At 44.0% G+C, this 23,897-nt stretch overlaps 2 protein-coding genes across 5 annotated transcripts in view; one reads left to right on the top strand and one right to left on the bottom strand.

Moving 5' to 3' along the window:
• Nucleotides 1-23,629, bottom strand: part of LOC127912799 (uncharacterized) — a 47,374-nt gene extending 23,745 nt beyond the window's left edge. Inside the window, exon 1 of the mRNA XM_052482990.1 lies at nucleotides 22,572-23,629. Within this exon, the coding sequence (XP_052338950.1) occupies nucleotides 22,605-23,420 (816 nt within the window). The 5' untranslated portion in view covers nucleotides 23,421-23,629 and the 3' untranslated portion in view covers nucleotides 22,572-22,604. The remainder of the gene's footprint in view (nucleotides 1-22,571) is intronic.
• The window catches only part of LOC118361108 (protein SOGA1-like), a 71,899-nt gene that overhangs the window by 34,417 nt on the left and 13,585 nt on the right, over nucleotides 1-23,897 (top strand). For 2 of the 4 annotated variants that reach the window (XM_052482987.1, XM_052482985.1), the window contains exons 4-6: nucleotides 16,803-16,865; nucleotides 17,712-19,031; nucleotides 20,266-20,379. In XM_052482987.1, coding sequence (XP_052338947.1) covers nucleotides 16,803-16,865; nucleotides 17,712-19,031; nucleotides 20,266-20,379 — 1,497 coding nt within the window. The remainder of the gene's footprint in view (nucleotides 1-16,802; nucleotides 16,866-17,711; nucleotides 19,032-20,265; nucleotides 20,380-23,897) is intronic. The other 2 variants (XM_052482988.1, XM_052482986.1) reach the window with 2 other exon arrangements.

Below are 23,897 nucleotides of genomic sequence, written 5' to 3'. Positions count from 1 at the left end.
GTCTTTCAAGATGGGACATTAAACCTCCCTTGGCACTTATTGTAAGAGTAGGGGTGTTAAACCTGGTGTCGTGGTTAAATTTCCAATCTGGTCCTCATACCATCATGGCCACCTAATCATCTAGCTTCCAATTTGCTCATCATCCCCCCCTCCTGTAACTATTTCCCAGGTTATTTCTGTAAATGAGAATGTGTTCTCAGTCAACTTACTAGGTAAAGTAAGGCTAAAATGTTACTTTTTTACTCCTCTACTGCCAGAATTCTGTGTCAGAAATGTGTAATATCAGGCCTGACATATTTCTTGTTTTCCCACTCCCCATCATAACAATGGTATCAGATTGATGTTTCCCTGTAGTTCCATCAGAACAGGGATGGGCAACTCAAGAGTGGCGTGACACTTCCCCCCCCATCCCTAGCAAACACAGCAGATTTAAACTAATTGCATTCAAAAACTGAAGATGATGATTAGTTGATTATTGGAGTCAGGTGTGTCAGCTGGGGCAAAAGTGGGACACCAGTCAGGCCCCTGAGAACTGGCGTTATCCATCCTTAAATCAGCGGGACACTAGCTGCAGTCCAAACACTTGAACGACACACCCTATCCCCCCCAGCTCTCAAGTTAAATGTACATTTGTGACGTATCATGACGTCTGAAGAGTAGACACTTGCAGGGCAAGGGGCGAGGGAGGAAGGAAGGAATGAATGATTTTTAAATGGACCGCCATTGGCCAGAAATTTGTCACTCAAATTTGTTCATCCTGCGATGATTGTGTTTTCTGCCACCGGTGGCTTGTGGGTGCTTTATATGCCCTACAGTCAATTATGAGTGCATGTCTACTTATATTAAATATATCATTATTAATATACGCCTACTGTATGATAGCTAGCAAATTGATTAGCTAACTAGTGTTAACCTGCCTTGCTGGAACTTCTGAAGAAGGAAAATGTTTTATTTCTACAATTTCCAAAAGATAGCCAAACAAAAACATATTTACTTTTTACGAGACGTGTTTGTGCCGTCATGTGCATTAGTAGCACAATTTCTAACTCATTTGCATTGGTTTTTTACTTACAGTTGTATGTTGACTTCCCCATTGATGTTGTTTTGAAGTTAAGTTTTCGCAGACTTTTCTTAGCGGATGTACAATCGTCGCAGAGTGAATTATGGGGAGTTTCAGGCCCCGGAGTGAACATAATTGTACGCTCGCAAACTCGACTAAAAACGAGGGTTGAGGGACTTACGTTGCAAACTTCCCTTGTTTGGCTAATCATTTGGACCGCCCTCCAAGAGGCCGACGGGGATTCCCCCAAGGGCATAAGGCGAGGGTAAATGGACGAGGGTGTGTCTTTTATGAGTTTGAACCGCACCCATAGTCTGTATTAACTCGGTGGCCGCCATTTTGGTTAGAATAATGAGAAACATGTTTTGGTGGGTAAATTTGATTGGCCCACACCTGTGTGCAATTATCCATGTTTCTACTGCAGGTGGGAAGAGCACGTACAGATGGCTTTTGTTACTTATTTATGATTTCTCATTTCAGTCATTCCATCCCTCTTTCTCTATTTTGCTCCCTGTGTGTGTGTCTCTCTTTGTCTCTGTCTCTCTCTCTTCCCCCTCTCCGTGGGGGAGTGTACAGTGTAAGCCTCGCCTGCGTTTAGAGCCGAGCGTAGAGCAACTACACAAGGTCATAACAGAAATGTGCCATGAGAGACAATTGCATTAAAGTTACGTTTCATCAATTTCCCATTTCAACGTTGATGTCCTGTCAGAAAGGGGAGATTGCCTGGATTACACAAGTCATGTCTCCAGGAAAGTGTTTGATGAAAAGAGGTTTCAGAGAGCGATTCGTGTGCTGTTTAATTCCAGTAGACAAACAGTCAAATCCCCGACGTTTGGGCCGTTACTGGTAGCTAAATGGCAGTCATAGCAGTCAGGGCAGGACCTAGGGGGTTTGTCTCAAATAGCAGCCTATTCCCTATATAGTGCACTATTTTAGACCAGGGCCCATAGAGAATAGAGTGCCATTTGGGACGTCACCTGGAAGTGACGTTGGCTTCAGCACATTAAAGGGAGAGATGAAAGGGGGGGACGTCGGGGGCTCAGCTGGGTTTGATCCTAGTCTTTGTGGGGCTGTTTGTGACACTCATCTAAAGGGCAGTCGGATGGAGGGGATAACGCCTTCACTTCAATCCTTTCTTTTATCTACCTTTTGTTCCACGGTGCATGGATTCTAATGGGCCAATTTGCAAAGTGTTATTGTGACCGTGACTTGGTCAACGTGATACAACCAAAGACACCGTCTCCACCGTTCAACGTCCTTCTATCGCGGCCTAGAAATGACCTCCTCTCCTCTGCACTCTGGAGTCGACTCTTTATCTAAACTAATAAAGCTAGTCAACATGCTGTTTCCCCCCAGGCTCAGAAACAACTCCCTCACTCTGGCCACTCAACCCCTATATGCCCCAGGGCATCATTATAACAGTGTTTCACAGTGCTAATTGCAACACGTCCAATCACCTCGTCATAAACACTGCTCCTCTCTCTCCCAGTCTCAGAAGCATATGATGGAAGGTGTCACTGCTGCTCTACGTGGGTGGTGTGGAGGATGGCTACAGAGGGGCGAGGGGGCCCTGTTGTCAAAGATGGGGGTCTATTTTTAGGGTTGTAACAGGGTCTGTTTGTTTGGGATGGTATATGGGTGCGTGCTGTGATTCCGTGTTAAGAGTAAGAGAGCGAGAGAGGGGGAGGAGAGGGAAAGAGAAGGAGGAGGCGGGAGTGTTGCCTGCAGAAGGGATCAGGCTTTCTGGAGCTGGCCAATCTGCTAGCTCCTTGTGTAGACAATGGACATGTGCACAGAAGGGGGCTCTAGGCAAAAGATTTTCGTGGCCCCCCTCTGGACGCCGGAGAGAAACATGTTAAGTTTTGTAGTTAATTTCCTGAAATTCTACACATTTTGCCATGGGGCAGAGAGAACTTGTTTTCCGTTTTAAAGCCAATCTCCTGAAATTCTACACATTTTGCCATGACTTATGCCATGTTAATATGATACTGTATCTGGGTGAGAGTGACTAACAAAATCAATGGGGGGCCCCCTGGAGGTCAGGGCCCCTGGGCAATTTGGACATGATTACAACAAGTTTAGATAGCCTGGGAGACTAACTTTACTCATCAAAATAAAGGTGCTGACGTGGGCTAATTGATTGACTAGCATAACAAGTGGAAAACTGCTGACACAACCACATGGGGGTGAGGGGTAGAGGGATGAAGTGAATGACTGTCCAGGTCCTACCTCAATGATTTTGTATTGTCTGGATGTACAGAACAGATTTTCAAGATGTGTATTTGTATATATCTGTCAGGCCTATGTGTTTAGTATACTGGTAAATACAACATTAGAAGATATAGTGTGTGCAATAATGTACGTGCACGTTAACACCTCTGAGTAATCCATATGCAAATAATCCCATTTCCAGTCGGGATGGGCACTGTTAATCGAATATCCGGCTACCCGAAAGGACGTTTGGTATTCTATTACTTGAGCGTTCATGTAGAATTTGTTTTAAATACAATGTGGCATTTTTATACCATGAATGACAAGGAGATACCATGACATTTGAAATTCTTAGTTTAATAAAACAACAAACTTTTGAATGTAGTTTTTGTAACAGTGCATTGAACTTCTGCTGCGCATTTAGGCCTACAGGCTAGCCGGACGTCAGTATGTTATTTTACCCCCTCCCAATAGCAATTACAGGTGCCTAGCGGAGTTTGCACAAGGCCTGACACAGATCAATGGCAAATACTCACCAGAAAACCTTTCTGTAACAGAATCTGTTCTATCGTGGGGAAAAGCAGACTTCTCTGTCGCTGTTGTCGGGAGCCAAACTAGCGGAGAAAAGCAAGCAGACTGTCCACTGTTTACCTCTGCCATTTGTCTCATTGTACGGTGGAGAGACTCGAGAGCAAATTTGTTCTTTTTAGTATTTCAACTATCCAGATATCCATTTTTTTTATGTGATATTATTTGAATTTGTCAAATATTTTCTCATGCCCATCCCTCATTCCCAGTTCGACGTAAAAGAGAGGGCAGCAGGCGGTGTTCTTGCGTTGGTTGTTATTTCCATTGGTTTTTGAAGAGTGGATCTGTCTCATGTCAATAGGGATTTCCTGTCGTCCATGTTTTTTTCCCTCCCATCCTCCACCCTCCATCTTCCACCAACTTGTTTTGTTGGCCTCTACTGTCAGAAACTGAACGAGGGAGTGCACAAGCGGTTGTCAAGGGAACCCATTAAGGTCTGCGGTGGAGGTGGTGGGATAACCCCCCCCCCCTTAATCTCTGAATCAAACATTCACTGTAGTTTAAATACTTAAATACTCATTCTTATACGTCTCCCTTCCCTCTCTTACTCTCCTTTCCTATGCAGATTGGCTTTATCTCCCCCACTTCTCCCTCTCTCATTTGTCACCCATAATATATCCCTCCCTATACCTTTGCTAAATCTCTCTTTCTCTCTCTCTCTACACCTGCAGAGCTCCTTTCTTAGGTATTCACACTTACTAGACTTTCCGCAAAAATACCCTCGCCTATGCATATACTGCAATGTAAACTTGCGAACTTGTCACTTCTCGACCGCACGACACACGCCCTAAAACTGCCCCCCCCTCTAAGCAGGGCAGTGTAAACAGAATTGTCTCGTTGAGCTAACACTCCTGACGGTAAAAACTATAATAGCAATGTTTTTGAAACAGCTGAAATGTATAGACCTTTTCTTTATTTTGGAGACTTGTTTGATTGAGTTTTTACCTGAAATTGCAGTAACGGCCTGTTACATTCTGAAAATGTCACCGTAGTTTTAAATCTAAATAGTGCATTTTTGCTTGACTGCACTGAACCGCCAGCTACATCCAAGCATCGTCACTAGTTGCCACTGTCATAAACCCCTTCTTTTTCTAAAATGTATCTTCTTAAAATCTGTTTTTAAACCTAACCCTCGCCACACTGCTAACCTTATGCCTAACCCCCTAACCTTAAATGTAGACCATTAGGCAACTTTTTGTTTTCATGAATCTTTACAATGTAGCCAGTGTTGACTTTGTGGCTGTATAATCTAGTGGAAACCGAGGTCAGAGAAGAAGCAAGTCTCCAGGCTATTATTATTACCATTTTCAGTCACAATTTGCTTTTACCTCATATAATGACTTCCATGATATTGATAAAAATGAAGTCTGGTTTGTTCTACGGTAACTTTAATACGCTAGCTGGTGTAAACCCAATAACTCCTATTTAGCTATGATTCAGCTAAACGTCAGCTTTCAGCTACATCCAGCATTTTTGTGAGGATGCAGAAATTAGCTATTTGTGACCGACCATCTCTTTTCGGGTCTTTTGTTCCAAAATGTTCAATTGTGTATTGTATATTGAATAAAAGTACAGACTCAGAGCTTCAAAGTGGAATATCATACACTGTAGTTAGAGGAAACATGGGGAAGTGAGGCTGCTTTCAAAGTTGCTAGATTTATAATCCCATTTAGGGAAAAAAGGCATTCAAACATTTTGCTGCGATTTTCACACTTGCTCTACTTTAATCCTTGGGAAATATATTTAGAAAATATATCAACCAAATTGACTAAATGGATACTCTGAACATTACCTCATCAATTTCCCCCATTAGGCAAACCACTAACAGTATTAAATAGCCTATTGTTGAGAAATAAAGATAACCTTTCACATTGAACAGCTACAGTGCTGCTCTTTGTTTAAGCCCATGTAGCATAAAGCCTTTAGACCCACCCGTTTCAAAGAAATGACATTGAAACACATGTGGAGGTAGTGCTTAAAAAACTGAAAACTTGTCTTTTCTTTTTCTTGTCTTTTAAGACTTAACTTAACTATTAACTTTAAGTGTTAAATGTTGTAGCCTACACTTAGGAGAATATTAAAGCACACAAACACCATAAAGACTTAGGTAAAAACACAATATAGACTTAGGCTTATATCATCAGATCCTTTAAAAAATATATATTTCACCATTATTTAACCAGGTAAGCTAGTTGAGAACAAGTTCTCATTTGCAAGTGCGACCTGGCCAAGATAAACGCATAGCAGTTTAACACACAACAACACAGAGTTACACATGGAATGAACAAAACATACAGTCAATAATAATAATACAGTAGAACAAAAGAAAACAAAGTCTACATACAGTGAGTGCAAATGAGGTCAAATAAGGGAGTTAAGGCAATAAATAGGCCATGGTGGCGAAGTAATTACAGTATAGCAATAAAACACTGGAATAGTAGATGTGCAAAAGATGGATGTGCAAGTAGAGATACTGTGGTGCAAAAGGAGCAAAATAAATAAATACAGTATGGGGATGAGGTAGATAGATGGGCTGTATAAAGATCAGGTATGAACAGGTGCAGTGATCTGTGAGCTGCTCTGACAGCTGGTTCTTAAAGCTAGTGAGGGAGATGGGAATCTCCAGCTTCAGTGATTTCTGCAGTTCGTTCCAGTCAGTGGCAGCAGAGAACTGGAAGGAAAGGTGACCAAAGGAGGAATTGGATTTGGGGGTGACCAGTGACATATACCTGCTGGAGCGTGTGCTACGAGTGGGTGCTGCTATGGTGACCAGCGAGCTGAGATAAGACGGGGCTTTAACTAGCAGAGACTTGTAGATAACCTGTAGCCAGTGGGTTTGGCGACGAGTATGAAGCGAGGGCCAGCCAACAAGAGCGTACAGGTCGCAGTGGTGGGTAGTACAGTGGGGCAAAAAAATATTTAGTCAGCCACCAATTGTGCAAGTTCTCCCACTTAAAAATATGATAGAGAGGCCTGTAATTTTCATCATAGGTACACTTCAACTATGACAGACAAAATGAGAAAAAAAATCCAGAAAATCACATTGTAGGATTTTTAATGAATTTATTTGCAAATTATGGTGGAAAATAAGTATTTGTTCACCTACAAACAAGCACGATTTCTGGCTCTCACAGACCTGTAACTTCTTCTTTAAGAGGCTCCTTTGTCCTCCACTCGTTACCTGTATTAATGGCACCTGTTTGAACTTGTTATTAGTATAAATGACACCTGTCCACAACCTCAAACAGTCACACTCCAAACTCCACTATGGCCAAGACGAAAGAGCTGTCAAAGGACACCAGAAACAAAATTGTAGACCTGCACCAGGCTGGGAAGACTGAATCTGCAATAGGTAAGCAGCTTGGTTTGAAGAAATCAACTGTGGGAGCGATTATTAGGAAATGGAAGACATACAAACCACTGATAATCTCCCTCGATCTGGGGCTCCACGCAAGATCTCACCCCGTGGGATCAAAATGATCACAAGAACGGTGAGCAAAAATCCCAGAACCACACGCGGGGACCTAGTGAATGACCTGCAGAGAGCTGGGACCAAAGTAACAAAGCCTACCATCAGTAACACACTACGCCGCCAGGGACTCAAATCCTGCAGTGCCAGACATGTCCCCCTGCTTAAGCTAGTACATGTCCAGGCCCGTCTGAAGTTTGCTAGAGAGCATTTGGATGATCCAGAAGAAGATTGGGAGAATGTCATATGGACAGATGAACTCAACTCGTCGTGTTTGGAGTACAAAGAATGCTGAGTTGCATCCAAAGAACACCATACCTACTGTGAAGCTTAGGGGTGGTAACATCATGCTTTGGGCTGTTTTTCTGCAAAGGGACCAGGACGACTGATCCGTGTAAAGGAAAGAATGAATGGGGCCATGTATCGTGAGATTTTGAGTGAAAACCTCCTTCCATCAGCAAGGGCATTGAAGATGAAACGTGGCTGGGTCTTTCAGCATGCCAATGATCCCAAACACACCGCCCGGGCAACGAAGGAGTGGCTTCGTAAGAAGTATTTCAAGGTCCTGGAGTGGCCTAGCCCGTCTCCAGATCTCAACCCCATAGATAATCTTTGGAGGGAGTTGAAAGTCCGTGTTGCCCAGCAACAGCCCCAAAACATCACTGCTCTAGAGGAGATCTGCATGGAGGAATGGGCCAAAATACCAGCAACAGTGTGTGAAAACCTTGTGAAGACTTACAGAAAACGTTTGACCTCTGTTATATACCCTTTGTTGGCAATGACAAAGTTTTGAGATAACTTTTGTTATTTACCAAATACTTATTTTCCACCATAATTTGCAATTCAATTCATTAAAAATCCTACAATGTGATTTTCTGGATTTTTTTTCTCATTTTGTCTGTCATAGTTGAAGTGTACCTATGATGAAAATTACAGGCCTCTCTCGTCCTTTTAAGTGGGAGAACTTGCACAATTGGTGGCTGACTAAATACTTTTTTGCCCCACTGTATACTGTGTGTGTATATGTGTACATTATGTGTATATACAGAATATTTATTTTTGCTCCTTCTGATATTTCTTAATCTCTTTATTTTGTATTTTTTGGGGGTTTTGTGTATTGTTTTTTATTGCTAGGTAATTACTGCACTGTTGGAGCTAGTAACAAAGCATTTTGCTGCACCTGCGATAACATCTGCAAATCTGTGTATGTAACCAATAAACTTTGATTTGATTTGTGGATTACATTTGGTTCCGGGGACTCTGTGTATGTAGATTTGGGGTTGTGCTGCTGGTCCATTGTGAGTGCAGTAAAAGGACAATATGAGGAGAGGAGGGACTGAGACAGAGGGGGTGCTGGTGTTTAGGCTGTCCCCCTAGATTTTGCTCTGCTGACAGGCTTTAGAGGACATCTACAGACCCCTCATCCCTCTCTCTCTCCCTCCCTCCCACCTTCCTCTCTCTCTCCCCAACTCATTGTTGCACAGACGCTTTCTCTAAACTCTAACACTGCACACAGACTGACACACCAACAGACAGAAACACACACACACGTTACTCTGTTTGCTCCACTTGAAATTGACCAATCATATTAATAACAAGCTTTCAGAAAGATATTTAACCAGTGGACACACAGGGTCAGACCAACCAACCACACTCTTCTGTCCCACAGCCTTCCTACAATGTCTGAAAGTGAGCAGCAGTGAGTTTGGTAACAAAGAGACATATCTCCACCCACTGGATCTCAAACTTGGGTTGATCCGAACACCATTGATTGTTCTTTGGATTAGACCAAAAGCAATGCGGGGTGTGTATTGTCTGGTGTTGTTGTCATCTCCACTCACATCACCCACAGTTCTGCTATAGCAGTCGGGGAAGTGTCATGCAAATATACTATTCTACTTCACTTCCCTCTTTGGAGTGCAGATAGAATAAAGATGTCACTTATTTAGAAAGTGCCTCCTCCATTACTGCAATAACACCATTTGATGTTACGACTAGAATAGCATCGATTGCTTTTTAATAATCCTACCGATTTGGATATTCATATTTCTAATTTGATGACACTTTTATTGCTCCCATTGTTTCATGCTTCCGCCTTATTGAATGGTGCAGACGGAGCGATCCATTGTTTGAGTGCCTGACAGAGTCATCAGTAGGAGTGCGGGACTATCCCCCCCCCCCCTGGTTGAGCCGCCACCAGAGTCATGACCCCTGGTCTATCTAGGCATGCCAGGGTCCCTTGTACACCACAGGAGGTTGGTGGCACCTTAATCGGGGAGGACATGGTCGTGGTAATGGCTGGAACGGTATCAAATTCGTTTGATGCCATTCTCCCCTCAGCAGCCTCAACTGTTGCACACTATTACTCTCCATTATCAACTAGTCAGCATATCCTACACTCTCGCCCTCTCTCTCTCTCTCCCATTCTTACTCTCTCCCACACGTACACTCCTCTCTTTTCCTCTGTTTTTCATGAATTATAATCAATTATAATCCACATAATTATTCACATTTCCTTTTGCTGCAGGATTCTTTCCCTTCTGTCGCAAACTGTCTGAAATGAAGATCCTACGTCTGTGTGTGTGTGTGTGTGTGTGTGTGTGTGTGTGTGTGTGTGTGTGCGCCATCAGATGACCACCAAATCCAGTAAACCCACATTAGTGTCGCGATGATGTCTGTTCCTATCCTAACATTCATTGTTGCACAAGTTAAATCTTTCCAAGCCCTGGACTGTGAGGTTGTGTAACAGCGTCTCCGTCCTTTTCTCTGCACCAGGCGTTATTTCCCAAGTCCAGTCTGGCAAAGCCAAGCAGAGCTGTACTGGGCTTAAGTGTTTCCTGATTTTACACTGTAGGGCAAAGCCAAGCAGAGCTGTACTGGGCTTAAGTGTGCAGGCATGATGGCCAGGCCGGAGCCTTACTACAAAAAAAAACACATGGTTTTTCAACACACTTGTGAACATATCATGTGAATTATATTTCCCCCCACGTGTGCATTTTTTCCATACTTCCTGTGTCCCATCTAGGGACCAACCAGGGCCTAAATAGTCCCTTAGCTTCAGAGGCAAACCAGCAGTGGGATACCGGGTGCTCTGCTGCTGGAATGAACGTGCCAAACAAAGGCAGTGAAAGCAAAGGCCAAGGGTAATATAACCAAATAGAGGGAAAATTGCAGGAAAGAGGGAGGCGTTTCTATTTAATAGCGTTACACAAAATGTTTTCACGGAAATCTATTTTTGCATCCATTTACGTTCATTTGTTCTCACAGATTTGAATTATCTTCTTGTAATATTTTGTTTTGCCATCAAGACTTTTAAGGTTTATGTTTTGCTTTGGATATCATTCTTTTTGTTTGCCATACTAAGAATTGTGTTCTCGACTTCAGAAGTTTTGCTTAATATTGATGTCACAAAAGTAACTCGCTCACTAGAGGATTGCACCATATAATAACTAGTGATGGGGGAAATCTATGAATATCGCAACATTATTTTGGACAATATTATATTGATACTGTGACCCCAAGTATCCACTTGTAATCATTTTAAATAGAATTATCTACTAGATTTTTTTTTTAAATGGCTAGGTAGCGTTAGCTAGCACTAGTTGGCAGTACCTGCGCCAAAACTCCGGTATTTTTCATCCCATGGCTTTGTACTCCATCTTTTTAAATTACGATCAAACATGTTTTCATCGCTTTTATTTCCATGACTGATCAAAACAAATTTGATCTATTTGCAGCCCCTTAAAAAAGTTAGTCTATCCTCTGTTTCACAAATTTTCCCGATAAATCGTTCCCGTCTTGGGCTTTTTAAGATGTGGTCACCCTCATTCTACCGTTGGAAACATTGCTAATGCAACATGCTAACACCATCTTTTCACACCATAACATTATTTATGTTTTCTTAAACATGAAACTGCCAATGCGATTTTCACTTTCACATGTGGAATTGCAAGCTCAGTTGTGAAAAACAATCATGTGGAAGTTTTTCACAGGAAACGGAATGTTTTTCACACGTGAACTTGCAAATTCCACGTGTGAAAGTGAGCTTTTCACATGTGAATGTTTTCCACGTGAAACTACATATCCGATTTCCACGTGAAAGTTTTGAACATGCGATACCGAAAATGTCACATTTGAAACGGCAATTCACATGCGAGGTGAAAACATGTTCTTATCCTCACGTGAAAAGGTGGCGTTAACATGTGAACTCTAAATGTAATACATGTCAAAATATGGTTTCAACGGGTGAATTTTTAACATCAACGTGTGAAAACAGCTATTTTACTAGTGAAAATGCAATTTCACATGTCTAAGGGGGACCTACACGTCTCGACCTCCCTCTCGCAGGAGAGAGACATCCAGCCAGGGATCAGCCTACCAACCTACCCCCTCCAGGCCTCTGGTTACCCAGCCCACACCACTAGAGTTACAGCCTGTTGACATACACACACAGAACCATGTTATCAGATAGCACAGACACATACCGTTGAATGCTCATGTTTTTTTTGCTGGGGATAGGGTGTGTGTGCGTGCACGCATCTGTATGTGTGTGCACGTGCGTGTCTTTAACTGTGCATTGTGCAGGTGTGTTTAGGCGTGACACAGGCAGACTTGGACTGGCACCACTTTACATGCACTGGAACAGAAGATTGTAGTTTTAGATATTATCAACAGTAAAAAAAAACTAATGTTTTACTGCGTATTGTAAATGATGTTGCATTGTGGGAAAATTGCTGTATTTTGAATGGCTCTGTCATTCCACTCCACAGAATACAGTACCGTACCGTATCTTTAGAGGGCTGAAAACCTTTTGACCACTAGTGGGTGAATGGTATTGTTGTTGCTGGATCATTAACATATTTTGAGGCATGCCTTGTAAGAGGCTATATTTGTTGCACCTGTGAGTGAGAATGATGTACCCATTTTTAACTCCTATGTGGTTATAGAGACCCATGAATTGAAACTGTATAGGGGACAGATTGGAGTGGCAGGAATTCTTAAACTTGAAATGGTTTACCATTTTTCCATGTCTTTCTGGTCTGTTTTGCCCTGTATTTGCCACCTGTTTGGAAGCTTTTGTTAAGGCCTCTAGATGTACAAGTGACATAAAACACGAAATATTCATTCACATTCTATAATGTGTAAACACTAAAGCAGCAAATCTGCTTGCCCCAATCCCTTGTAATTATAGTAAAATACTGTGAAATACAAAGCCCTCCCCTCAATGAATTTCATTAATCCATGAATTAATTAATTCAGATTATGGTAGCATTTACTTTTTTTTTTACACAGTATTTGCTTTGATACCGTACTTACATTACAGTAAGTGTACTATAATATGAAATACAGATTTTTACTTGCCATCAAGTAGCCTGTGAGCTACTGTTAAATTCACGGTGACCCTTTTACAGTGTACAGAGACATAATTTCAAACCTCATCTCCCTGATGTTGTCCCGGTTCTGCCTCTGTGTTTTACTGAGGTTGAGTCAGCCCTGCATTGTTTGTGTGAGTGGCCTTGTGTTCTGAATGACACGTAGCTGTTGCACAGAGAGCGCCGGACGATTACGTCAACCTGGCAGAGCGGGTGGAATTTTGTCTGGTTTTGTTTTGTGGGTGTGAGATTGCAGAGCAGGAAGGCTGTGTCCCAAATTACACCCTACACTCTTTTTTTTTTTTTTTTAAAGGTTCCAAAAGGGTTCTTCGACTGTCCCCGTAGGAGAAACCTTTTTGAGTGTGAAAATGATTGATATTTGATACAGCTATTGGGGTGACCGTATTACCGCCACACCTGCAGTCATGAATCATGACCGCAGTAAAAGTCCATGTGACCGTTGAGTCAACGTAATCTCCTTTTATGCACTCTGGACATGCTTTGGTAGTACCAAACTTGCTAACAACCATCAGGTCGCTAATGGCCTGGTACTCAGGGCTCTATTGCCCCTCTAACCACTCTGACATCAATGCATAGGGGATCGAAAATCGCATCAAGCACTTATGAAAACAGTATGGCTATCATACTTGTGACACTGTTAGAATCACCTTGCTGTGATGATCAATTCGAAGAAAGAAGTTCAACGGCAGGTTTAAACAGTGTAAAACATGGTTGTTGTGGGTGTTGTTTCAAAGCCTAACAACGAAATGGACGGAGTGAAGATGAATTAAAAACTCCCATACCCATAGGCTTATGAGCGGGGGTGGATTAAAATGACATTGTACAGAGCCTAATGCATATTACGCCTGGGAGAAAAACATACAACAAAACTGATTTAAGATGTCTTCGGTGCATAATTGGTCTAGCCTATACTCCAAAATTAAACACATTTGAGTAATTGCCTTCGAGTGTGGATGGTATTTTTATGCAAACTAAATGGACTGGTTATCTTATTGCACGCTCCAGAATGTATATTCATGAGTCTGGGAGAGAACGTCTAACTAGGCGATGCTGTTGTTTCATTGATTGTGCAGGGCGGCTTACAGTTAGTACAATTAGCGAATTTCTATTTGATTTAGAATAGCCTAGTAATAGGTCATTTTATATTTTCATAATTAATTGGGTGACACATTACCTTTAGCTACAGAATATCTCAGCACCGTGCGTTTCCATCTCCTCCTCTCTCTCCTTTATTCCCTTCTAGAGCGCGCAAAGGGCTGTCAACAGTTTAGTGAAATATGTTTAGTTGGGAAAAACATGTTACTATCGATGTTCCCGGACAGATTTCACTTGCTTCCCCAAATGAAGCACTGGGTAGCTGCAGGAACAGGGTTGGAGAGCCTATGGCATACAGAGTTTGGGTGAAATATCAGCTGTCGCGCTGCGAGAGCATACTCCTCAAACAGTGTTTGATGGAGTGAATGGAGTGAAATAAGTGTTGTTGTATTTATTTCTCGGCTGATCATATTAAGCACAGCTCCTCTGTAAAACCGAAGTAGTCTATAGAATGGACTGGTGGGAAAGTGTGTAGCCTCCAATTTGTTATTTGAGTGCATGATTTTTTATTTAACTAGGCAAGTCAGTTAAGAACAGATTTTCATTTACAATGATGGCCTACCCCGGAACGACGCTGTGCAAATTGTGCACCGCCCTATGGTACTCCCAATCACGGTCAGATGTGATGCAGCCTGGATTCAAACCAGGGACTGCAGTGATGTCTCTTGCACTGAGATGCAGTGCCTTAGACCACTGCACCACTCGGGAGCCCGAGCCTGATAATGGGCCATTCTAAATCTAAACACATTTTACATATTAGTAAAGACAAGATTTCATTGAGACTAGGGGCAGCAGGTAGGCTAGTGGTCCAAAAAATTCAAAAAAGATGAGGTCACTGTGTTTATTATTGATGGGAAACTAGATTTATGAGGCACATGGTTGCAGTTCCTATGGCTTCCACTAGATGTCAACAGTCTTTAGAAATTGGTTGATGTTTTTCCTTTGAGAAATTAAGAAGTACGGCTGTACTTTAAGTGTCAAGCCAAGTGGACTCTTTTGTTTGGTGCGCGCGACCTGGAGCTCACTCCACTTTGATTTTATCCGCTATTGAACGCAGTATATTCCGTCTTAAATTTTATCGATTATTTACGTTTTAGGATACCTAAAGTTGGATTAGAAAAGTTGTTTGAAATGTTTGGACCAAGTTTACAGGTAACTTATTAGATCATTTGTAGTCATTTTGGGTGAGTTGGGACCAGTGTATTTCTGAAATCAAACGCGCCAAATAAATTGACATTTTGGGGATATAAAGAAATAATTTATTGAACAAAATTACCATTTGTGATGTTTCTGGGACATATTGGAGTGCCAACAGAATAAGATCTTCAAAGGTAAGGCATGAATTATATCGTTATTTCTGACTTTCGTGTCGCACCTGCTTGGTTGAAATATGATGTGTTTATATGATGGGGCGCTGTCTTCAGATAATCGCTTGGTTTGCTTTCGCCGTAAAGCCTTTTTGGATTCTGACACGGTGGCTGGATTAACAAGAAGTTAAGCTTTATTTTGGTGTATTGCACTGTGATTTTATGAAAGTTAAATATTTCTAATAATTTAAGTTGAATTCCGGGCTCCGTAATTTCACTGGAAGTTAGCGGAACGTCTAGCCATAACAGGTCTTAATGAACAGTCAATTACGTTGAGACCGGCAGTCTTTTGCATGATAATAACTGCCACACCCCTGGAGATAACAAAATAGGTAAGGGGGACAGAAAATAATTGATGTGAGATGTTTGTATCTTATAGGGGTTTTATAGATGAGTGGGTATTGGGGTTTAGCTCTGTGTTCAAATGGTGTAAGCCTGCCATGTCACAGTGGCACCACGACATCCCTGTTACAGCTGGACTGTCGAAACCAATGGTCAAAACAAAATGAAAAAAAAAAAGTGTCCCAAGGTTGGGCGATACTTGGCAGGGATCAATACTTCCAGTATCTCTCCATTGATTCTACCTTGAAGTTTAGCACCATTTAAAGGTTCTCAGCCACCAGCCACCAGCTGAACTGACATTGTCAGCAAAGGCAAAATGAGGGTTGAGGATTGGATGCATCTCTTTATGCTGTACCGGCACCGCTTTAAATCCAATCTAGTTACTCTGCTCTCTAGCTGGATTTTTTTTGCACTGGGGGGGAATTATAATAATATAATATAATAATAATTGGTTCTGGATGTTGTGCGTGTGTGTGTGTGTGTGTGTGTGTGTGTGCATACTGTACGTATGTGTCCACTGTGTTAAAGGCTCTACACTGTACTGTGGTAGCAGGGTCTTGTTTGTTTTCAGCTTGATTTAATAAAACACAGCAGAATGGACTGTGGATATCCCTGCCTTTTTCACCAGCCAGCTCAGTGCGGAGAAAGTAGCCAGTTTCCATGGAAACGCCTTGGCGAGATAAGCTTGTACTGCAGCGCGTCTGTCTGTCTGTCTGTGTGTGTGTGTTTGTGTCTCTCTGCACTCTGGTAGGAATGAGGATTTATTAGGATTTAACTGAAGCCCAGGTGACCAACGGGAGGGGCTGGCTATCGTTAGCAACGCTGTTCCTTTTCTCTCTTTATGGTCTAATCTCAGTTTATTATCTTCCTCCCTTCAGCTTTCTCTTTCTTTCTTTCTTTCTATATCTCTGTCTCCCTCTCCCCCTCGCCACCCCTTCCTCTCTGTTTACATAGCAGGAATGCGGTCAACTGTAGCTCCACACCCCTATCAGTGTCACTGTGGGGATTAACATCTCCATGGTGATGATAAACTGGGTAAAGTGGCAGGGGTGAAGGGGGCGACAGGGGCAAGTTGGGTGAGCGAGTGGCGGGGGAGAAGGCTTGGAGATTGGTGGTATTATTATTATGTTGTATAACGCCTTGGCCAATGTGCCTGCTGCATGCTCTTTGGGGGTCTAGGGCCTAGGCTGGGTTACTGTGAAAGCACTTGGTTAATTTGATTTGTTGATTGATTGATACTAATTATTGTCACTATATGTGTTTCCCTCTATTTTCAGAACTCTCTGAAGAAGCGAGGCACTCGGCCAAACAACAAGCCAGAGAAGAAGCTGTCTCCCCAGGTAACCCAGACTTACAGAGACAGTTAAACTGATTGCTCTCACTTTTGCGACCTGGGAAGGAGATGATACACTTCCAAGTTAGCGCAACGTTTGACAAAAGCAGATCAAGCTTTTGCACACATTCCTCTCTCTCTCTCTCCTCTCTCCTCTCTCTCTCTCGCGTTGAGGTTGTGGTGGTACACAATGTGTGTGTGGGGAGGGGGGGGGTTTTTAGTATAATGAGGACGTCAAAAGCCTCTCTCTCGTCCTTCATTCATGTGGGGATGAGGTTCATGCTTACTATTATAATATTGGAGTACAAACATACTGTAAATAGTATAAACCCTCTCCAGACTGTGTTTAATGTTCTGGCAAATAGTCTATAACCAATAAATCACACAACACAAAGTATTATTTAATGGGCCTGGATCATTTTGGGCCGCTTGGTTAAATAATAAATGGAAGGGAATCTGAGTAATACCCTCTGCAAAATAAATGTGGGTTTAATATTCAAAATGGCTTCTGTCTGTTATAAATACACCAATGTCCCTAAGTGCCCCTAGCCACCACACATTTCATATCATTGTAATATAGCGTGCATGACTTCCCGTTGTCGCATCCACCTACCCCACTTTGCCTAAAAAAATAACTTTGCATTGGTCTAACTATTTGCTGGGGTTACCATGAGGATGTCAGATGAGTTCAAGCTATTATGTTAACGGGAAGAAACAATTCACTTTTTTCATTTGTCATTTTGGCCTCATAATCTTTCTCTCTGTGATATGTTAGCTGGAAATATCGTGTATTTTTGTGCGGAAGTTAGTTAGGAACACTGACAACACACTAACTACCTGTCTATGTGGCCAGCAGGAGGACAGTTCTGACCTCAAGTGCCAGCTCCACTTTGCCAAGGAGGAGTCAGCGCTCATGTGCAAGAAGCTGACCAAGATGGCCAAGGACAGCGAGGAAATGCGGGAGGAGCTGGCCAAGTACCGTTCGATGTACGGCGATGTAGACGCCTCGCTCACCGTGGAGGAGGTCAACGACTCGCCCCACACGCGCGAGGCCGAGGTCAGAGTTCACCTGAAGCTGGTGGAGGAGGAGGCCAACCTGCTGAGCCGGCGCATTGTGGAACTGGAGGTGGAGAACCGCGGCCTGCGGGCCGAGATGGACGATATGAAGGGCCAGGAGCTGCCACCAGGCCTGGGGGTCGGCGGCATGGGAGGACATGGAGGAGGAGGTCTGGAGAACGTGATGGAGCTCCAGAGGCACCTGCAGTTTGTCGAGGAGGAGGCGGAGCTGCTGCGGCGCTCGCTGTTGGAGATGGAGGAGCAGAACAAGCTGCTGATGAACGAGATCAACCGCTACAAGTCGGAGCTGCCGCTGGCATCGGACCCAGACCAGGACGACTCCTCGTCCATCTCTCTCCTGGAGGACAGTCATGGTGGGGGGGCTCTGATCAGCACAGAGGCCCCCCAGGAGGAGCTGCTGCAGGCCGCCAGGCTCCAGATCGGGGATCTGAGCGGCAAGGTGAAGAAGCTCCAGTATGAGAACCGTGTGTTGCTGTCCAACCTGCAGCGCTGCGACCTGGCCTCTTACCACAGCTCTTCCAGGCCCGCCCTGGAGACCGACGCAGAGGCAGGGGACTCAGCTGAGTGCCTCCCCAGCCAGGCTCACCGCGAGGGCCCCATCGGAGGGGAGAACGAGCCCCTGGAGGAGAGGGAGAAGAAGACGTCCACTGGGTTTCCTGTCCCCCTGGGGCTGAAGGACCGTGAATCCCTGCTAGCCATGAGGGACCAAGCCCGCCTAATCTCTACAGCCATCCAGCTGCTGACTGCCTCCGACTCCAACTGCCCTTCAATCTCCCTCTACCGCAAGATCTCCTCCGGGGAGGCTGCAGAGCCATGTGTCCCAGAGAAGAGCCAGCAGGCCCAGCCCTCGGAGCTCCAGGATCTTCCCCTGGTGGAGGCTCTGACGGGCAGGCTGCGAGCACTGCACACCCAGCTCCAGGCGTTTGTGGAGCGGGTTGAGAGCCTAGGCACCACCCCCTCAGGGAGGGCACAGGTGGAGGGGGCATCCCCCCTGCCTCTACTGTCCGAGGCTGGGGACTCTGTGGTGGGTGCACCCTCTGCCTCTCACCCCTGCCCTCCAGACGACCAGGCGGGTGAGATCCCCGCAGAGCAGAAGGTAAGAACAAACCCCCCTACTCCTCCTCTTCCCACCCCTCCTTTATTATCGATCCGTGTTTCTTTCCTTTTATTTTTATATCCTTTTTTTTTTTTTTTTTTTGGTAACAAATCTATTATTTCTGTCCTGTTTGCTCTTTGAACCATGTTACGGCTTACTAATGCTCCTCCTCCATCCCAGCTCACACTATGGTTTCTCCCTGGCACAGAATGCTGCCAGTACACATGATGCGCATGCTGCTTTGACGCCTTACAGCCCCGCTATAGATGCTGCATAGAGCTCCGGCCTCAAATGCAGCCACCGCTGTGCTGCATGACATGATAGGGTGATAAGGAAATCCTAGAAACCATAAACCACCGTCTATTTACACACATCAAGAGGCAATCGTCATAGCCATGTAAATGTAGTGTATATGCGCGAGTAGGGCTATTAAAGGTGTAATAAAAGAGCGTATTGAATTAGACTTGTTGAGTACCCTGTTATTCTGATAATGAATGTTGTAAAGGCCAAGGACGTAGCTGTGTGGTTCAGAATGGAGGAGAACGAAGACAGAAGCAAACCGTGTATCAATAGTGGTTGGTTTGCTCGTTGAGTAGTTGTACTGTATTACTTACTATATGTAGCTCAGCACACCTAGGCCAAGTGTTTAGGATATAACTTTAAGTCAGTCTAGTAAAGTTGGTTCTATTCTCTTAATTAAGCTACATTAGAGGCCTACTGAGTGCCAACCCCGTCCGATCTCTCCCCCCATCCCTCCATCTCTCCCCTCCGTCCCCTCCGTCCCCTCACTGCATGGGCACCGTGACCGCCGTTTTCTGCACTCGTTTCCTTTTCCTCTCTCCTCTCTTTTGATTATTGTAATCCCCTCTCCTTCACCCCTTCCCCTCCCCTCCCCCAACCCCCTCAGCCGTTGCTCGTACTTCTCATCATTGTTTTGGTTCTGTCCTCCACTCTGTCCTACACCATTCTGAAAAAGCTCTTTTTCCTTTACATACTTTTCTTTGTCCTGTGAGGTTCATTTTCTTATTTGGAAAGTGTCTTATGGATCGTCCATTTTGGTTCTATTGTTTTTTATCTCTTTTTTGATTTGGTCTTGTTTTTGTTTTCGATTCACTACCCCCCCCAATACGTCTCCCCTCATCCTCTTCCTTCCCTTCCTCCTCCGTTCGCCTTCCCCTCTATTTATTATTATTATTTGATTTTTTTTCATTAACTTGCCCATGCATGCATGCAGCAGCCCAACTTTAGGGACCAATCAGAGCGCGATGCGAAAGGTCAGAAGGAGGAGGGTGGAAGCCGCACTGACCGCAACCAGACCCAGGAAACACAGGAGACGGACACAGCTCTGGTAGGTCGCTGCTACAGTACAGTCAAAATACACACCCACAAAATCAAATCCAATCAAATTGTATTTGTCACATGCTTTGTGAACAACAGGTGTAGACACACAGTTTAATGCTTATTCAAGGGTCCTATTACAACAATGCAGAGATACACAAAAATTGCAAGGAATAAATACCCCGTGAATAACGAATAACGATAACAGGTCAAAATAAGATGGCTATATTCAGGGAGAACATGCAAGGGTAAGAGGTAATTGAGTTAGCAATGTACATATACAGTAGGTAGGGTTAAAGTGACTAAGCAACGGGGTAGATTAATAGACAGTAGCAGGAGCATATGTGAGGAGTGTGAACGAGTGTGTATGGGTGAGTATGGGTGAGTATGGTACAGTTGAAGTCGGAACTTTTAGGTTGGAGTCATTAAAACTAGTTTTTCAAGTTATCTACTTTGTGCATGACACAAGTAATTTCTCCTGATTCACTGTATCACAATTCCAGTGGGTCGGAAGTTTACATACACTAAATTGACAGTGTCTTTAAACAGGTTGGAAAATTCCAGAAAATTATGTCATGGCTTTAGAAGCTTCTGATAGGCTAATTGACATGATTTAAGTCAATTGGAGGTGTACCTGTGGATGTATTTCAAGGCCTACCTTCAAACTCAGTGCCTCTTTCCTTGACACAATGGGAAAATCAAAAGAAATCAGCCTCAAAAGACCTCAGAAAACAAATTGTTGACCTCCACAATTGTGGTTCATCCTTGGGAGCAATTTCCAAACGCCTGAAAGTACCATGTTCATCTGTACAAACAATAGTATGCAAGTATAAACACCATGGGACCAAGCAGCCATCATACCACTCAGGAAGGAGACGCGTTCTGTCTCCTAGAGATGAACGTACATTGATGCGAAAAGTGCAAATCAATACCAGAACAACAGCAAAGGACCTTGTGAAGATGCGGAGGAAACAGGTACAACAATCTATATCCACAGTAAAACGAGTCCTATATCGACATAACCTGAAAGGCCGCTCAGCAAGGTAGAAGCCACTGCTCCAAATCCGCCATAAAGAAAGCCAGACTACGGTTTGCAACTGCACATGGGGACAAAGATCATATTTTTTGGAGAAATGTCCTCTGGTCTGATGAAACAAAAATAGAACTGTTTGGCCATAATCACCATCGTTATGTTTGGAGAGAAAAGGGGGAGGCTTGCAAGCCAAAGAACATCATCCCAACCGTGAAGCACGGGGGTGGCAGCATCATGTTGTGGGGGTGCTTTGCTGCAGGAGGGACTGGTGCACTTCACAAAATAGATGGCATCATGAGGAAAGAAAATGATGTGGATATATTGAAGCAACATCTCAAGACATCAGTCAGAAAGTTAAAGCTTGGTCGCAAATGGGTCTTCCAAATGGACATGACCCCAAGCATACTTCCAAAGTTGTGGCAAAATACCTTTAAAGACAACAAAGTCAAGGTATTGGAGTGGCCATCACAAAGCCCTGACCTCAATTCCATAGAACATTTGTGGGAAGAACTGAAAAGGTGTGTGCGAGCAAAGAGGCCTACAAACCTGACTCAGTTACACCAGCTCTGTCAGGAGGAATGGGCCAAAATTCATCCAATTTATTCTGGGAAGCTTGTGGAAGGCTTCCCGAAACGTTTGACCCAAGTTCAACTATTTAAAGGCAATGCTACCTAATACTAATTGAGTGCATGTAAACTTCTGACCCACTGGGAATGTGATGAAAGAAATAAAAGCTGGAATAAATCACTCTACTTTATTCTGACATGTCACATTCTTAAAATAAAGTGGTGACCCTAACTGACAGGGATTTTTTACTAGGATTAAATGACAGGAATTGTGAAAAACTGAGTTTAAATGTATTTGGCTAAGGTGTATGTAAGCTTCTGACTTCAACTGTATGTAGTGTGTTGGAGAGTGCATAGAGTCAGTACAAGAGAAAGGGACAATGTAGGTAGTCTGGGTAGTCATTTGATTGGCTATTTAGCAGTCATATGGCTTGGGGGTAGAAGCATTTCAGGGTAATTTTGGTTCCAGACTTGGTGCACTGGTACTAAGTCTGGAAGAGTCTATGACTTGGGGTACTGGAGTCTTTGACAATATTTTGGCACTTCCTCTGACACCGCCTGGTATAGAGGTCCTAGATGGCAGGGGAGCTCGGCCGTACTCACCACCCTCTGTAGCGCCTTGCGGTCGAGTGCCCTTCAGTTGCCATACCAAGCGGTGATGTATCCAGTCAAGATGCTCTCAATGGTGCAGCTGTAGAACTTGAGAATTTGAGGGTTCGTGCCAAATCTTTTCAGCTTCCGGAGGGGGAATAGGCACTTTCGTGCCCTTTTCACAACTGTGTGTATGTGGACACCAAGGAACTTGAAACTCTCGACCCGCTCCACTACAGCCCCACCGATGTGGCGTGCTCGTCTCTCCTTTTCCCGTAGTCCACAAATAAGATCCTTTGTCTTGCTGACGTTGAGGGAGAGGTTCTTGTCCTTGCACCTCACTGCCAGGTCTCTGACCTCCCCATAGGCTGCCCCATCGTCGTAGGTGATCAGTCCTACAACCGTTGAGTCGTGAGCAAACTTGATGATGGTGTTGGAGTCGTGCATGGCCACACAGTTGTGGGTGAACAGAGAGTACAGGCGGGGACTAAGCACACACCTCTGAGGGGCCTCCGTGTTGATGATCAGTGTGGAGGATGTGTTGTTGCCTACCCTCCCCACCTGGGAGCGGCCCGTCAGGAAGTCCAGGATCCAGTTGCAGAGGGAGGCGTTCATTCCCAGGGTCCAGAGCTTGGGGATGAGCTTGGAGGGTACTATGATGCTGAATGCTGAGCTGTAGTCAATGAACAGCATTCTTACATTAGGTATTGCTTTTGTCCCGGTGGGTGAGGGCAGTGTGGAGTGCAATAGAGATGGCATCATCTGTGGATATGTTGGGCGGTATGCGAATTTGAGTGGGTCCAGGGTGTTTGGGATGATGGTGTTGATGTGAGCCATGACCAGCCTTTCAAAGCGTTTCATAGCAAAAGTAATTTAGGCAGGTTACCTTGGCGTTCTTGGGTACAGGGACTATTGTGGTCTGCTTGTAATAAGTTGGTATTGCAGACCGTGTCAGGGATAAAATGTCTGTGAAGACACTTGCCAGCTGGTTAGCACATGCTCTGAGAAAGTGTCCTGGTATTCCGTCTGGCCGTGCAGCCTTGCGAATGTTAACCTGTTTAAAGGTCTTACATCGGCTACAGAGCACGAGATCACACAGTCGTCCAGAACAGCTGGTGCTGTCATACATGGTTCAGTGTTCCTTACCTCGAAGCTTGCATAGAAAGCATTTTGCTTGTCTGGTAGGCTTGCGTCACTGGGCAGCTCACGGCTGGGTTTCCCTTTTTAGTCCGTGATAGTTTGCAAGTCGCCCTGTTACATCCATCTAGCATCAGAGCCGGCTTAGTAAGATTCGACCTTAGTCCTGTGACTTTAGTCCCCCCCCCAAAACACACACAC

Source organism: Oncorhynchus keta, chromosome 28 (genome assembly GCF_023373465.1).
Source record: "Oncorhynchus keta strain PuntledgeMale-10-30-2019 chromosome 28, Oket_V2, whole genome shotgun sequence".
NCBI lineage: Eukaryota > Metazoa > Chordata > Actinopteri > Salmoniformes > Salmonidae > Oncorhynchus > Oncorhynchus keta.
Note: the sequence above shows the minus strand (reverse complement) of the source record. Positions and strands in the feature narration are given on the sequence as shown.